Below are 18,203 nucleotides of genomic sequence, written 5' to 3'. Positions count from 1 at the left end.
TATTATTAATCAAAAAATTAACTAAGACAATGCAATCCCCTACCAGGTATGTGCTTTGGGGAGGTTGTTGGTGCTGGCATCGATTTGGTGAATGGTGAAGAGCCTTGGGCCTGCTGCACCTGCAGTAATATAAAGACTGTTTTTAAATATCAATACACTTAAAATAGGCTGTAACTGTAGGAAAAACATTGCTCATTTCATAGCATTTTAGATCTCTTTTCACCCCAAAGTAATGTTGAGCAGGTGATAGCTATCTCTGCCGTATTCCCTTTGGAACACACAGGTAGACAAAAGTGACTAAGTTTATGTTTTTGTAATATTGACAAAGCTGTACACAGCCAGAAATTCACACTCACCTTGTAATGCTTTAAAACCCTGCAGAGGAACTCGAGAGGATCCTGTCACAAACTGGAGTAATCTGGCTCGCCTTTCCTCATCAAATGACTCCACTGCCTTCCAGAACCACTTCACAATATTGCTATCTGGCGTACAGTGTTTTAACCTAGTGTTCGATTTCCAGTCATTGATATCAATCTTGCCAAGTCCACAGATAATTAGCTGGGATGAGTTAATAGAAAACAAGTCAAATTAACATATGGAGACAGTTTCACCCAATCCAGACCATTATCCCCATTGTTACAACAGGTTAACTGTTGCAATTACACTTTAATAAGTTTTTTTTTAGTTCAATGAACCCACTTTAATTCTGCTCATCTCATCCAACCTGCTCAGGTACCAAAAATAAAATGTTAATTTATGATGGTTTCAATTTTCAATATTAATAGAATCCCTACAGTGTAGGAGACAACGTTCGGCCCATCAAGTCCACACCGATCACAATCACCACCCAGCCCCTATCCTTCTCCCTGACACCAAGGGGCAATTTGGCATGGCCAATCAAACTAACCTGCACATCTTTGGATTCAAATTCCCTGATGTTATTTTAGCTTTTGTCGTTAAATTTAATTTGTTATATTAGTCTTTCTTTGCCTGCAAGCGTTTTGGGATGTCCTGAGGCTATGAAACAAGCTAAATAAATTTAAATCTTCCTTTTGGATCTCACTTGAACCCAATATTGTATTTTTCTTCCCATTAATTTGATTCTTCCTCTTCCTTCAAGTTGTCAACTCTGAGTCATTGTTTCACAGGCAAAAGCTGTCCCTGCTATACTCATGATGTGGACATGCCAGCATTGAACTGGGGCAAACAAAGTAGGAAGTTTCACAACATCAGGTTAAAGTCCAACAAGTTTATTTGATAGTAAACCTACAAGCTTCCAGAATGCTGATCTTTCGTCACGTGAGTGGAAAGTTCTGATCAGAGAAGGGCATATAAAGGCACACACAGTTTACAGAATACTGATTAGAATGCAAGTCTTTACAGCTAATCTGCTATTCAAGTCTTAAAGGTATACTCAAGCAGCACTATCCACAAACCTTCAGTGTTGACAGGCTACAGAGGGCAACACTGCCAAATCAATTCTGAGCTCACCCTACAGCCACCTACACACATGTACATTCTAGTAAGAGCAGCTGTGCACTGCTGAAGACATCAGAGTTGGGGCGGGGCGGGCGCTGTGAAGACAGATCAAGGAGAACAGATATAAACTACGTATAAGATGATGAAGGGGATGGATAGGGTAGAGGTTGAGAGGTTCTTCCCGCTCAGAAAGGACAGCAGGACTAGAGGACACAGCCTCAAGATTGCGGGGGCGGGGGGGGCACAGTTTAGATTGGAGTTGAGGAGGAACTTCTTCATTCAAAAGGGTGGTGAATCTCTGGAATTCTCTGCCTGTTGAAGTGGTGGAGGCTGCCTTGCTAAATATATTTAAGACGTGGGTAGATAGGTTTTTGGTGGGCAAGGGGATTAAGGGTTATGGGGAGAAAGCGGGAAAGTGGAACTGATCCACTTCAGATCAGCCATGATCTTACTGAATGGTGGGGCAGGCTCGAGGGGCTAGATGGCCTACTCCTGCTCCTATTTCTTATATTCTACTATCTGGAATTTAGACGGATAAGAGATGATCTCATTGAGAAACTCAAAGGCCTGAAAGGCCTTAACAACATCAATGTGGAGAAGCTATTTTCCCTAGCTAGGTTCGCTGGTTAGGTGCATTGGCCATGCTAAATTCCGAACAGGTGCCAGAGTGTGGCGACTAGGGGGTTTTCACTGTAACTTCATTGCAGTAAGCCTACTCGTGATATTAATAAATAAACTTTAAACTTAGCTGGAAAGACTAGGGCCATAATTTCAGATAAGGGGCCAGCCACTTAAGGCTGAGATGAGGAAAATCCTTCACTTGAAGAGTTAAGAATGTGCAGTCTTTGAATACAATCAAGGCAGAGACGGGGATTTTTCAACTCGAGGGAATCTAGGTTTGTGTGGATCAGGTGGGAAAGTGGAATTAAATTTGAAGATCAGTCTTCATTGTGAATGACACAGCAATCTATTCCTGCTCCTGCTTTTATGAATCCTGGACAACTTCCCCAACTCAATTGTTGCACCTCCACGTCCGTTCACCTGAGATTAACTAACTCAAAGCTGGAACGTGAACACTTTTTTGACTTATGGCTCAAACAGGGACATAACTCTGAGCAAACATTAAATGCCCACTAAGGATGGGTGACATAACTGGCATTTGATCAAGTGTGTAAACTGCTTCAGAATTGGCACACAATAGTGACAAACACATTTGTTGGTGGGAAATGTTTAAGTTCAAACTGCAAAAGCATGGATCCACCTGTAACCTCCATATCCCTAATGAACAAAGGCAATGCAAAAACATTCACAGTTTACAACAGCACAGTCAAAAGAGGAATATAACATGAACATCAATCTGTTTAAAAGGGGTTACACTTTCTTGTTTCAACAGGAGATTTAGTGATGTCAAGCATAATGTCTGAAACAGTAATGCAATGCTGTAGTGGGTAAAAACAGAACTCACCTCCAACTCCTTCTCATCAAATGTTTTCAGCAAATGCTGTGGGATCACCTCATTGAATCCTTTCTGAAGAGCAAGAAACTGGGCCTCGATACCTCTTAGAAATCGCCAGTTCACATATAGCCTACAAAGGGAAACATTTCCTCGAGTCAGTGTGATTTGCGTGTGATGTGACAATCATAGCATATCACAGAAAGGTTAATCCATCAGGTAGGGCTCTTGCTGACTGAATTGCTGACAGAGTTACTCAATTGTTGGCAGCTCCTTTCTGTTCAGTGCAAGAAAACTGCTGGAAAGTCCACCCATTTGGACAGAAGCAAGCATGACAGAAGCAAGGCATTGGTGAGGCCGCAGCTGGAGTACTGTGTGCAGTTTTGGGCGCCGTACCTACGCAAGGATATTTTGGCCTTGGAGGGAGTGCAGAGGAGGTTTACTAGGCTGATGCCAGAGTTGAGCTATGAGGAGAGGCTGAATAAACTAGGCTTGTACTCATTAGAGTTTAGAAGAATGAGGGGAGATCTCATTGAGACGTACAAGATGATGAATGGGATGGATAGGATAGAGGTGGAGAGACTCTTCCCACTCAGAAAGGACAGTAGGACTAGGGGGCACAGCCTCAAGATAAAGGGGGGCGGGGGGGGGGGGGGGGGGGGGGTGGGGGGTGGTTTAGAACGGAGTTGAGGAGGAACTTCTTCACTCAAAGGGTGGTGAATCTCTGGAATTCTCTGCCCGTTGAAGTGGTGGAGGCTGCCTCGCTAAATATTTTTAAGACGCGGGTTGATGGGTTTTTGATGAGAGGGGATTAAGGATTATGGGGAGAGGGCGGGAATGTGGAACTGAGCCACGACAGATCAGCCATGATCTTATTGAATGGCGGGGCAGGCTCGAAGGGCTAGATGGCCTACTCCTGCTCCTATTTCTTATGTTCTTATGACTGTGATTTGACACTGAGGGAGAAACAGATGGCTTTAGGCCTATGGCTCACAAAGCTCTCCACCACTGCACATTTCCTCAGCTTATATCTGGATTGGTTGTACACTATTTGATAAGAGTAATTGCTATCAGTTAATAATGCCATTAACATAGTATCACACTATCAGGAGAGCAGAAGACAAACTAGACGCACTTTAGTGTTTTAGCGTCTAAATATTCTATCTTCCTATGCTTCCTGCAGGGATCTCACCCACTCTGCACATTGCCCTCAAGGTGGCTGCAGTGAGTAAGGGACCCTATTCCATCTCCTTCCAGAATGCATCCCTAAGAAAGTCTGGAAAGTGAAAGTGATTTTTGTTGAATTTCACCATGAACAACTCTGTGACGTAGGACTCTGTGCTTCATACTGTATAAACTTCAACTGCAAGTGGAGGACCATTAATTGTTGTGAAACTTTGTGGTCTTTAAATGCAAAGAGACATCCATTACAGAGTGTTGCAGGGCAGTATATTCCAAAACCAGAAGCATGCTGAAGTTTGGGGCTGCTGCAGCAAAAATGCAAATGGGGAAAGGGCACTGTGTAAGGTCTTTCAGCCATAATATCCCAAGGTGCTGGAAACGGGCTAAAACCCCTTGGGCTGTACACTTAACATGTATTTAAAATTGTAATTAGAGCAAATATGTAACTATAAATGTAGTGAGTGACGTTCAATGTTGGAAGAAACTGAAGTAATGTCAGCTTTGGTCACGTAGCATACTTTATTCAAGAACATTTTTGAAAAATCTCTCCAACAATTGCCACCTCGAGCTCACATTTAAAGAGTAGGCACCAAACTAAAAATGGCATCTTTGGAAATGTGGCCAAATAAATTCAAGTTTATAAAACTCAAAAAAAAAAATCAAAAAGTATTAAGTTAATATTGAAAAGATTAAGAATTGAAAAACCTACAAAAATGGACCAGGACTGAAATAACAGCAGCAGATAAATATTCTGACATGGATTAGGCTCTTGCTGACTCAGTGAAACCTATAGTAGTGACTGATGTAGCCCTAATCAAGTACACATTGGAGAAAGGTGCTTTCCTGATATAGATAGATTGTTCATATCATATTCTAACTAAGCCACAGCACACATTTAGCTGTGCAAACTTGCACCAGGAAATCCAATCACATACCAAATTATTTTGTTATTGATTGTTTTGCTAATTAGATAATGGTTATATGAAGCCGAACCACGAAACAGCAGCAAATTGAACAGGCCCATTTTTGCTCTTACCGAACATATTCTTTCTTGGTCTCCTCCGTTACAGGAATGCTTTTCCCATTTGGCTTCAATTCATGTTGAATAATTTCCCCGTAGGCATTGTGCTCTACACAGAACGTATGGTCTAAGACACCTGTGATGTCATTTTCACTGCACAGGAGAAAAATAAAACCTTGCTCACTCAAACTATCCATCTCTCAAAAAATATATACCTTTTGTCTTGTAGCTTGTGCATAATCAGTTGATAAAAGCGATTAAGTTTTTCAGATAAAAAAATGTATCACATTCTTTGGAATTACTAACACATTCTGTATTTCAGCTTGGGTTTGGTAACAGCTTATTCTGAAGATCAGTCAGAATGGAAGCATAAATGTAAACGAATGGTGAGTGGGTGTGGAAAATTCTGTTTGAAGAAACAATATTTTTCAAAACACTTATGTTCTTAGAACACTAGAGCAAATGTAGTTCAAGCCTACAAGTCACAGAGGCCATTAATATTGCTCATTTTGCAACATCGCAAATTTTGCAGAAGCTCAAAAAGTAGAGAGTTTTTAAAAAGAAAGCCATTCTGCAACATACCATATTTTCTCACCCCATCCAAAACAATTGCTTTCCCAAATCAGAAATGTCATTTCTGTTAATTTAAAGAGGTTTCAATTGGCAGATTTCTAAAGATTTCAAATTCTGCTACAATAAAATTATACTCTAACGGTATAGTTCTTAATTTGTACTATAAAATAGCAAAGATAATACCTAAAAAATTACAATTTAAAAGGTATAGAAAATTAAAAATATCATATAGCTAACAAAATTTGATATGAACATATGACAGTGTGTTCAAACACTGAATGTTTGAGGAGCGCAATTATGAAAACCAATTCTATTTGTGATGCAGTAATTTGGAATAAATTGCATATAGAGAAGAGTATGGCACAAACTAAGTTAACATTCTATACACAATTGGAAAAGGTTGTGTTTCTGGGCTTTCTTTACATTTCTCCTTAATTTCTAGATCTTTTGAGTTATCGTGCTTTAGACAACTTTAATCAGTAATCCCCGCGATGCATGTTCTAGAGAGAGCATTTACTTCCCCAGTCTGGGTTAAACTTGGAACATGCCTGGATAATGAAACAGCAAATCCTTTTCACATGTTTTAGGCACTGGTTTGGTTTTATGCCTTTAAAAGGCCCTCCTGGACTTTGAAAGGTAGCAGAATACAATACCAAAGTTTTGCTTGGATGTTAGCTGCTGAACACATTTAAACACCAACAAAAGATCCAAACAATTGTAGCTACATAATAAAGATTTTAACAGCAGTTAGGTTTAGCTGGTTCTGTGCTGTAATAAAAATTAAACACTTTACACCTACTATGCTAAAATAAATAAACGGCTAGGCAGTATCATAAGTAAGGGTTCGTTATTCTTCTTTCAGGAACAATTAATGTTATCTGGCCCAACTAATTATCTTCAAAGATTTGTTATAGTCACTGATTTTGAAAAAAAAGGATGATGATTATCTTCAGCAATAGTAGTGAGGATCCAATGAATTTAAATAACCATTAATTCAAAGTGTTACCAACTTAAAATACATAGGGAAACTAACCACACAGGATGCTCGCTTTTGAATTGAATGACTTTGTTCTCCCTTGGAGAACTGCCCAGTGACAACTACATTAATTGTTGCAACACAGCACCAAGTTAAACAGGCCCAGGATTTTGCAGACTGAAGCTTGGTTTACTTTTTGGGCATCATGACAAAATTATAGTCGTCAATATCATACTCAGACAAAAATACTCCATTATCATATGCCACTGGATAAGAATTACTTAAAACCAGCATTCATGAATTCACATTTACGTTCACAACTGCTCCATCAGCAGTCAAGATAAAAATGGTGTATGGAAACCAAAGGTTTCAAAACATCCAGCTTTATTTGTGCATATTTCTCTAAGTGAGCCTTAAAACAATCTCTATTCCATCCCACCCCTTTTTGAGCTGACTTGACTTAAAGTCTAAAATGGAATTACTGAAACTGTTCTCCACGAGTTAAGCAGTATAAGTGATAAAACAAAGAATTAAGTAATATAAGGGATAAAGCAGCAGCGTACATACAGGATCCAGACTAAGCTGTTGTGTAGATCTGGATCCACAGACTCCATGTCGTCCAGTGTAATTGACTTTCCCAGCAGTTGTTTATAGAAGGGAAGGGTAAAGCCCCCATCGATGTAGTGTCCGTGAAACACTGCCATCCCCATAATCCGACCAACAAAATGGAAATAAGACAAGTGCTCCTAGTTTGAAGGAAGGGGAAATGTAGATGGTTATTTGGTATCAACAATCATTTGTCCTTAATTAAATTGTTTTTTTTAAAATCAGAGAGATGAATCAATAAATCATACCAAAAACAAGGAACTGTTATTGCTTTAATCCCTTTCCCTTTTAACTTAACTGTTTAAAAATGGAGTGTTGAGTTCAGAGTTTAGCCAGGAAAGAACTAAAGAGAGAGTTAAGAGCCAGAAGAGGACATGAGAAGTCTTTGGCAGGTAGGATCAAGGACAACCCTAAAGCTTTCTATAGGTATGTCAGGAATAAAAGAATGATCAGGGCAAGATTAGGGCCAGTCAGGGACAGTAGTGGGAAGTTGTGTGTGGAGCCTGAAGAGATAGGAGAGGCACTAAATGAATATTTTTCGTCAGTATTCAAACAGGAAGAAGTCAATGTAGTCGAGGAGAATATTGAGATACAGGCTTTTAGACTAGACCAGGTTGAGGAACATAAGGAGGTGGTGTTAACAATTCTAGAAAGCATGAAAATAGATAAGTCCCCTGGGTTGGATGGGATTTATTATAGGATTCTCTGGGAGGCTAGGGAGGAGATTGCAGAGCCTTTGGCTTTGATCTTTATGTCATCATTAGCTACAGGTTTAGTGCTGGAAGACTGGGGGATAGCAAATGTTGTCCCCTTGTTCAAGAAGGGGAGTAGAGACCATCCTGGAAATTATAGACTGGTGAACCTTACTTCTGTTGTGGGCAAAGTTTTGGAAAGGATTATAAGAGATAGGATTTATAATCATCTAGAGAGAAATAATTTGATTAGGGATAGGCAAAACAGTTTTGTGAAGGGTAGGTCATGCCTCACAAACCTTATTGAGTTCTTTGAGAGGGTGACCAAAGAGGTGGATGAGGGTAAAGCAGTTGATGTGGTGTATATGGATTTCAGTGAAGTGTTTGATAAGGTTCCCCATGGTAAGCTACTGCAGAAAATACGGATGCATGGGGTTGAGGGTGATTTAGTGGTTTGGCTTAGGAACTAGCTAGCTGAAAGAACACAGTAAGAAGTCTGACAACACCAGGTTTAAATCCAACCGATTTATTTGATAGTAAACTCACAAGCTTTCAGGGTTTCTCCCTTCGTCAGGTGAATGGAGAGTTCTGGCCTCAGACAGAGCATGTAACAGCTTACAGATTACTGATTAGAATGCGAATCTTTACAACTAACCTGCTATTCAAGTCTTAAAGATGCCGACAATGTGAGTGGAAAGAGCACAAAGCACTGGTTAAAGAGATGTGTATTGTCTCCAGAAGTACAGTAAGTGAGGTTTTGCAAACCCAGGCAAGGCATGGGTGTTACAGATAGTGCGACATGAACTCAAGATCCCTATTGACACCATCCTCATGTGTAGGGAACAGCCATGGAGACCAAATTCGCACCTCAATATGCCAACATCTTCAGCACATGTTTGAATAAGACCTCTTCACCACACAGGACCTTGAACCGATGCTATACACTAGATACATCGATGACATCTTCTTGCTTTGGACTCATGGTGAACACTGAAACAACTATATGATGATATCAACAAGTTCCACCCCACCATCAGACTCACCATGGACTATTCTCCAGAATCGGTTGCATTCTTGGACACACGCATCTCCATCAAGGACGGTCACCTCAGTACCTCACTGTACTGAAAGCCCACAGACAACCTCACAACGCTCCACTTCTCCAGCTTCCACCCTAAATATGTTAAAGAAACCATTCCCTACGGACAAGCCTCCGTATACACAGCATCTGCTCAGATAAGGAGGATCGTGACAGACACCTCCAGACGCTGAGATGCCCTCATAAGAACAGGATATGGCGCTTGACTCTTCGATCAACAGTTCCGATGTGCCACAGTGAAAAACCGCACTGACCTTCTCAGAAGACAAACACGGGACACAGTGGACAGAGTACCCTTCGTCGTCCAGTACTTCCACAGAGTGGAGAAGCTTCGACATCTTCTCCGCAGTCTTCAACATATTATTGATGGAGACAAACATCTTGCCAGGGCCATCCCCACACCCCCACTTCTTGCCTTCAGACAATCGCACAACCTCAAACAGACCACTGTTCGCAACAAACTACCCAGCCTTCAGGAGAACAGTGACCAGAACGTCACACAACCCTGCCACAGCAACCTCTGCAAGACATGCTGGATTATTGACATGGATGACATCATCACACGTGAGAATACCATCCACCAGGTACACAGTACATATTCTTGCAACTCGGCCAACGTCATCTACCTAATATGCTGCAGGAAAGGATGTCCCGAAACATTGGGGAGACCATGCAGATGCCACGACAACGGATGAATGAACATCGCCCGACAATCACCAGGCAAGACTGTTCTCTTCCTGTTGGCGAACACTTCAGTGGTCACAGGCATTCGGCTTCTGACCTTTGGGTAAGTGTTCTCCAAGGCAGCCTTCATGACACACGACAGCGCAGAGTTGCTGAGCACAGACTGATAGCCAAATTCCGCACACGAGGACAGTCTCAACAGGGATCTTGGGTTCATGTCGCACTATCTATAACCCCCATGACTTGCCTGGGTTTGCAAAACCTCACTCGCTGTACTGTCTGGAGACAATACGCATCTCTTTAATCTGTGCTTAATGCTCTTTCCACTCACATTGTCAGCATCTTTAAGACTTGAATAGCAGGTTAGTCATAAAGACTCGCATTCTAACCAGTAATCTGTAAACTGTCTGTGCTGTTGTATGCTCTGTCTGAGGCCAGAACTTTCCATTCACCTGACGAAGGAAGAAACCCTGAAAGCTTGTGAGTTTACTATCAAATATATTGGTTGGACTTAAACCTGGTGTTGTCAGACTTCTTACTGTGTTTACCCCAGTCCAACGCCGGCATCTCCACATCATAGCTGAAAGAAGACAGAGGGTGGAGGTTGATGGGAAATATTCAACCTGGAGTTCAGTTACTAGTGTACCGCAGGGATCTGTTTTGGGGCCACTGCTGTTAGTCATTTTTATAAATGACCTAGATGTGCGTGTAGAAGGACGGGTTAGTAAATTTGCGGATGACACTAAAGTCGGAGGAGTTGTAGACAGTGCGGATGGATGTTACAGTTTGCAGAGGGACATAGATAAGCTGCAGGGCTGGGCTAAGAGGTGGCAAACGGAGTTTAATGTGGAAAAGCTTGAGGTAATTCACTTTGTAAGGAGTAACAGGAGTACAGAGTATTGGGCCAATGGAAAGACTCTCGGTAGTGTGGATGAACAGAGAGGTCTCAGTGTACATGTGCATAGATCCCTGAAAGTTGGCACCCAGGTTGATAGGGTTGTTAAGAAGGCGTATGGTGTGTTAGCTTTTATTGGTAGAGAGGTTGAGTCTTGGAGCTGAGAGATCATGTTGCAGCCGCACAAAACTCTGGTGCGGCCGCACTTGGAGTATTGCGTACAGTTCTGGTTGCCGCATTACAAGAAAGATGTGGAAGCATTGGAAAGGGTGCAGAGGAGATTTACCAGGATGTTGTCTGGTATGGTGGGAAAGCCTTATGAGGAAAGGCTGAGGGACACGAGTTGTCTTTGTTAGAGAGAAGGTTAAGAGGTAACTTAATTGAGGTATACAAGATGATCAGAGGATTAGTTAGGGTGGACAGTGAGAGCCTTTTTCCTCAGATGGTGATGATTAACACGAGGGGACATAGCTTTAAATCGAGGGGTGATAAATATAGGACAGATGTCAGAGTTAGGATTTTTACTCTAAGGGTAGTAAGGGTGTGGAATGCCCTGCCTGCAGTAGTAGAAGACTCGCCAACTTTAAGGGCATTCAAACGGTCATTGGATAGACATATGGATAATATTGGAATAGTTTAGGTTAGAGGGTCATTAGATTGGTTCCACTGGTCGGCACAACATCGAGGGCTGAAGGGCCTGTACTGCGCTGTAATGTTCTATGTTCATATTAAGAATGTACGTTGGTCTTTTCACTGTCCCATTTTCCAAGAGGCATCTGTCTCACTGTTAGTTACTACACCTGAGGTCCAGACATTTAGATTTCAACAAGAAACTAACATTTACAAACTTGAACTCAAAACCATCTGTACATTCTAAATATTTTATAAAGCTCAGTTAGAAACACAGAAGAAATAACTTTGCAGATGCTGTAAGCAGAAAACATGGTCACACCTCAGGGCTTAAAAGAAATAATATCTGAAAGATTAAAGAGCAATTGCCACTCATTTTTTATACTGAAATTACAAAAATACAAAAATGCAAATTCCATTTTAAAAATTAAACTGCTATTATCCTGGTTGAGGTGACAACTTAAAATACTAAGCAAAGCCTGTGACATAAGGTAGTAGGAACAGGTGGATAAGGTGGTTAAGAAGGCAAATGGTATATATTGAGTTTAAGAACATGAAGGTTATGCTGGAACTATATAAAATGTTGGTTAGGCCACAGCTAAAGTATTGTGTGCAATTCTGAACTTAGGGCAGCACAGTAGTTAGCACTGCTGTCTCACGGCACCAAAGACCCGGGTTCAATTCTCAGCTTGGGTCACTATCTATGTGGAGTTTGCACGTTCTGCCCATGTCTGTGTGGGTTTCCTCCAGGTGCTCCAGTTTCCTCCCACATTCTGAAAGACATGCTGATTAGATGCACTGACCCGAACAGGTGCCAGATTGTGGCGACTTGGGGAATTTCACAGTAACTTCATTGCAGTGTTAATTACTTATGACTAATAAATAAACAAACATTAACTTTACCTTATAGGAGGGATGTGATAGCATTGAAAAGAGTGCAGAGGGGATTTACCAGGATATTGCCTGGGCTGGAGAGTTTTAGTTACGAAAATAGATTGGAAAAGCTGGGGTTGTTTTCCTTGGAGCAGAGTACAGGAAAAAGATAAAGAATCTGGTGAACTGGTGCAACAACAATAATCTCTCTCTCAATGTCAACAAAACAAAAGAGATAGTCATTGACTTCAGGAAGTGTAGTGGAGGACATACCCTGTCTACATCAACGGGGACAAAAGTGGAAATGGTCGAGAGTGTCAAATTTTTAAGGTGTCCAGATTCCTCCATGCCGATGCTATAGTTAAGTCAGTCCACCAAGGTCTCGACTTCCTCAGGAGGCTAAGGAAATCTGGCATGTCTGCAATGACTCTCACCAATTTTTTACAGATACACCACAGAAAGCATTCTTTCTGGATGTATCACAGCTTGGTATGGTTCCTGCTCTGTCCAAGACCACAAAAAACTACAAAGGTCATGAACGAAGCCCAATCAATCTACCAGCCTCCCATCTATTGACACTGTCCATATCTTCCGCTGCCTCGAAAAAGCAGCCAGCATAATCAAAGACCCCGCTCATCCCGGACATACTCTCTCACCTTCTTCCATCAGGAAAAAGATAAAAGTCTGAGGACCAACCAAAAAGAACAGCTTGTTTCCTGCTGCCATCACATTTTTGAACAGACGTACTTTGTACTAAATTAATCTTTCTCTACACCCTCACTATGACTGGAACACTGTTCTGCACTCTCTCGTTTCCTTCTCTATAGCACGCAAAAAACAATACTTTTCACTATGTACTAATATAGGTGACAATAATAAATCAGATCAAAGGAGACTGAGGGGAGGTTATGATTGAGATGTATAAAATTATGAGGGGCACAGATAGAGAAGACAGGAAGAAACTTTTCCCCTTCATGAAGAGATCAAGGCTAGGCTGTACAGATCTAAGATGAGAGCAAGGAGGTTTAGAAGGGATGTGAGGAAAAGCTTTTTCACCCTAAGGGTGATGGAAGTCTGGAACTCACCACCTGAAAGAGTGGTGGAGGCAGAGATCTTCATAACATTCAAGAAATATTTAGGTGCGTATTTGCGATACTACGGCATATAAGACTAAGGGGCAAGTGCTTGAAAATGGGATCAGAGTAGTTAGATGGCTTGTCTTGATTAGCATAGACACGACTGGCCAAAGGGCCTTTCTCTGTGCTGTATACCTCCGACTCCAGCAACCTGGCATCAAGGATGGTCAGACACACTACTTTATCAATGTTGCTTATTTTCTTTCATCAAAGTTCTACGGTAAATGACAAGGATTATTTGATGTTGTTGGAATTGAAACTCAAAGCATAAAGGCAACACATTGCAACTGGAAAGCTTAAAGAGCTACCATGAGTCTTGTGGATTTAATCCTTAAATTGGAGACTTAAAGCTTTCAAAATAATCTGAACTAGTCCAAAGTCCAAGGTTCAAACTTACGTAACTAATTAAATAACTGATTTCATGTCAAGTTCAACCATAGTGCTCACTATCCTTTTCAATTTTGTTCTTTCATCTCCCCTGCTCTTTAGGTTTCCTGCACAAGAGGTTGTTCCCCAGATTCACTCCCTATCAATAGTCCACAAGGCTGACCCAGACAAGCTTTGGTTTAAGCTGCTGCTCACTCATCTGCATACACAAACCCATTCTTTGGTCAGACAGATTTTTTTAGTTGAGTGTATTCTCCTACTACACTACATTTTCCAATACGACTACCATTCTACTTGACACATGTGCATTGTGTCTATAATCACCTACCATGGAAAAAGAAACATTAATTTTATTAACCAGCTACCTCAGTAAAATAAATATTCTCAGCATGCGGCAATAAGATGACATACTTTTATTCATGCATAGTTTTCTAACTTTGGAGTTTATGCTGGCTATGTACATATAATCCAACAAATGAATAGTCATGAACAGAAAATTCAATTTTTAAAACTCAGTTTATGAATTAACCATTCATACTGCACAGTCACAGCTATGTATAGTAAATCTAATGAATGTCCAGTGTTCATCCCTCATATCTCAGTATAGTAGTTACATTCTAAAATATGATCTCTCACTGGAAGTTCTCATTCAACACTTGTCCAACAGTCAATTACTCCACCACGCAACATACTTTATTAAAAACTATAACACATGCTCCTACAGATCTGAGAGTTTTCATTAATCTAGCTGCTTCTGCTTCCAGTTTCTCACATTAATCTCATTGGACTGCTTGCAGTAATTAATTACAGGACATCTTGTCTACTGGTTATTCTCCTCATTTTACTGTGAAGTAACAAACCACCACTGCAAAAATTATATAGCACAGAAGCACAGCCATCAAGTAAAAAGGAGACCTTGTGCTTACAGGATTGACTGCAGAATCTGGATTGATCTGTAATGTGTAGATGTCATCTCTGGAGTACTGGAATAGTCCGTAGTATGGGTTCAACATTTCATGGGACAACAGATAGAGCCATTCCCTGCAAGAAGGAAAACATACACCTTTTTATTTAATATTTATAGATATTGTAGCAAGTCAGAGGAAATGCCGTCATATAAAGACAGGAGCACGCAACGTATGATACATCTTCTGTCGTTAACATGTAGCTGTCTATGTTCCTTTAAGGCTAAAAGGTGCAATGACCCTTCAATGCTGAAACCAATCTGAGGTCAGTTACAAGTCAGGACACTTTCCTTACCCTTTTTAAAACATTTAAAGCCACCTAGGCTCAGATGAATCAGAATGTACATGTTAAATGGCTGGAGATTGTAGCAGGAAATCGCTGATCGGTTTCCAGTGTTGATCTGAAGTTGGCAGCATAACTCGCTTCAGTAGAAAAATATTCAGGCTCTAAAAATGGCTTTCAATCATCACAATTATTTGCAGAACTGAGCAGACTCATCCATGAGGTGGTACAAATAATATTACCAGCGAAGGCAATCAATATAATCAGTAGTTAACAGCCGTCTTTTATTTGGACACGCATTGAGTACTGAACTAGGCATTACACTCGCCACCAAGTCAATCTTGAAAGCTTTTTGGCATTTGACTTGTTGATAAATAACAACAATTTATAAGCCAGCCAAATCGCACTTTTGACTTGGCATTGTATTGAAACCAAAATAGATGAGCAGCACGGTGGCACAGCAGCCTTGTTGCCTCAGCATAAAGGACCCTGCTTCAATTTCAGGCTGGAGAGACTGTGCGCGTGCACATGCATATAGAGTCTTCATATTCTCCCTGTCTGCATGGGTTTTCCCTGGTGCTCCGGTTTCCTCCCACAGTCCAAAGATGTCCCAGGTTAGGTGGATTGGCCCTTGGTGTCTAAAGGTGCCAAGGTTAGATGGATTCGCCATGTTAAACGAGTGGGGTTAGAAGTTAGGGCAGGGAGGGGACTTGGGTAAAATACTCTGTCGGTGCAGACTTGATGGCCCAATGGCCTCTTCTCACTGTAGGGGTCCCATGATGGAAATAAGGTGGCAGCAATAGAAGTTACCAAAAAATGTGTTTTTTTAAAAAAGGCAGTTAGTATTCTACAGTTTAGAAAAACAGCTAAACTAAAGCTAAAAACAAAAATACAATGAGAAAGAAAGTAATAAAGGGGACAGGTTTAATACAAGTGCATTTTTATCCACAAGTACATTTATTTCATTAGTTCAATGTTAATATTACAGTCAAAGCTATTGTCAATTCTTGGGTATTTTTTAAAAACGATAATCTACCTCCCTTGCCACTCCCTCAGGTGTGAAAATACTTGAGCTAAAATAGTCAGCCAGTCCAGGAAAACATCAATCTCTCCCATGGATCAGCCAATAGACCAGCAGTTATTAGTCCCCAATTTGCTAAGTGGGAAAGCCTATCCATTGGCTGCGGCATTAAAGTGGTCCCATTCATAATTCAGAGAGAATTGAAAGAAAATAGGGAGAGGAAAGCAGAAAAAAAATAAATATTAAGCTCTGCAAAAGGCTCAGCTGGTTAAGGCAATTTGTAGCTAAAGTAATAAGTTCCCAGGTTCGATCTGCGGGCGGTGCTGCACTGGCAAGAGGTTCAATAAAAACATTAGGATTCAGTCTCCCAAGAGGCAAGGTGTCAGGAAAAAACAGCATCAGGTGCAGTTTCAATATCTCTGCAAACAAAACAGCCTGCCAATCCTCACTCTTAGCTCATACATTAAGAATGGCTACTGAGGTGACTAGCACTGTGAAATTACATCAACAAAGAATCAGTATCTTCAGGAGGTGGTAACAGCTGGCAGAACAGAATGAGGGACAAAAAAGTAAAATAGGTTTCATTCTATACAGATGCAAAGTATTAAGCAATTCAAACCATTGTTCAGGCTTCCAAATGGTTTGGTTTGGGTTTGGTATATTTCTATTTTGTCCAGAAAAGTATCCACAAGGTGGTGCTTCATACAGACCCATTTAAAACAGAGCATTGATCGCTGAGCAGAATCAGTGTTTAACCACTGGAAGAATGAGTAATACAAATATTAACTTTATTAATTTACTGTTACAGTACTCAACTTACTTCATGTTAATGACAATTTTCAATGAACATTTGCATGCATATTGCCGTAAGTCTCCTAAAACACATTTTAAAATAAATCTGTAGAAATTTATTCATCAGCAGCAGCAAGTTTTGAGACAAGATATGATCAAATACACTGTCTCAAAGCTGTGCAGTATATTTTACTAACTGGTTAATGGGCACCTTCACGAGGCCGCGGGATGGTGCATTAGTTCATGCCTCAAGTTTCTCAAATGGCAACTTCTGGATCTCTATCTGCCTCATGATTCAAAAGTCAACAGTGAGATAAGTATTTCAGTTCACAGGGGAAAAAGCTGGAGAGAAAGTCACCCTGTAGCGCTTTGTATATTTTAATGAATTGTAACAGTAACTTTGGTCACTTGCCTTCCATTGAAAAATGACCTACACACATCTTGGTGGCAGAGAAAGGAGGGTCAAATTAAAATGGTATTCTACATGCACTGGATTACAAATCACTTACCTAGCAACACCTCCATAATCTAATCCCTCTTCTCCGCGGAATTTTACCATTAACCTTTTCCATAAATCTTTCGGTCTCATCTTCATTACTTGTCTGTAAGATTCCTAAAAATAAAATATTTATTGATCCATTAGTTAAAACATAGATTATTAACCAAAGGGCACACTACAAAATGCAAGATCCCATTAATTGTTAAAGAACTATACACCATTCCAAAAACACACCACTGCCCACAAAAGGGCGCAGGCAGCAACCCAATCCATACTGCACTTGATGCACCCTGAATGAGGGTGCTTACTGAATGAGTGTTTCTATGATGTTAGTTCAAAAAGGTGAGTTACTGTTGTTACCCAAAGTATTCCAATGGTAATAAGTTATTCTAAGAACGCTCCAATTGAGGAAAAGGAAGGAGGAGTTGTTAATGATAAGAGTTGGAAGCATATCAGCAACTCTGCTCCTTCCCTGGTGTCATACTGCATCAGTGTGATGGCTTTTGGACCTTTGCTCAGGCACAGATTACTACCTTTTTAATCAAAGAACAGAGAACAAACACATGAACAAAAGATAAATATAATGTAATTCTTTTCCTGAGTCATCTGTACAAATAAATGCAAATTAGAAATAGAAAAATATAAATTAGCACTCCAGTCAAGAAAAGCATAATGTGGAAGCCACGCACACTTTCATAGACAAGGACTCAAATAGTTGGAATGCAGATTGCTGTAGGAATAGTGTGTGGCAAAGAATCTTGAATCAAGGAACAAGTAGAAAACAAATCATAATAAAAACAAAACATGCTGGATAAATTTAGCAGGTTTAGCAGCATATGTGAAGAGAAAACCATTAATGCTTTAAACCATTAAAACTGAAGGGCCTGTTTCATGGTGTAAACCTCTATGCTCAGTGGGAGCAAAACTGAACAACAACAGATAATAACCATGTGGGCA

The 18,203-nt window shown here is 40.5% G+C and overlaps 1 protein-coding gene across 3 annotated transcripts in view; it reads right to left on the bottom strand.

Moving 5' to 3' along the window:
- The window catches only part of smurf2 (SMAD specific E3 ubiquitin protein ligase 2), a 214,192-nt gene that overhangs the window by 2,792 nt on the left and 193,197 nt on the right, over positions 1-18,203 (bottom strand). For all 3 annotated transcript variants that reach the window (XM_080209417.1, XM_080209419.1, XM_080209418.1), the window contains 7 exons: positions 17,257-17,360; positions 14,613-14,727; positions 7,252-7,430; positions 5,151-5,288; positions 2,945-3,065; positions 357-558; positions 44-119 (listed from right to left, as the gene is read on the bottom strand). In XM_080209417.1, coding sequence (XP_080065543.1) covers positions 44-119; positions 357-558; positions 2,945-3,065; positions 5,151-5,288; positions 7,252-7,430; positions 14,613-14,727; positions 17,257-17,360 — 935 coding nt within the window. The remainder of the gene's footprint in view (positions 1-43; positions 120-356; positions 559-2,944; positions 3,066-5,150; positions 5,289-7,251; positions 7,431-14,612; positions 14,728-17,256; positions 17,361-18,203) is intronic.

This window comes from Carcharhinus amblyrhynchos, chromosome 21 (assembly GCF_965287045.1).
Source record: "Carcharhinus amblyrhynchos chromosome 21, sCarAmb.v2.hapA, whole genome shotgun sequence".
Lineage (NCBI taxonomy): Eukaryota > Metazoa > Chordata > Chondrichthyes > Carcharhiniformes > Carcharhinidae > Carcharhinus > Carcharhinus amblyrhynchos.
This window is presented reverse-complemented; position numbering and strand designations above follow the sequence as displayed.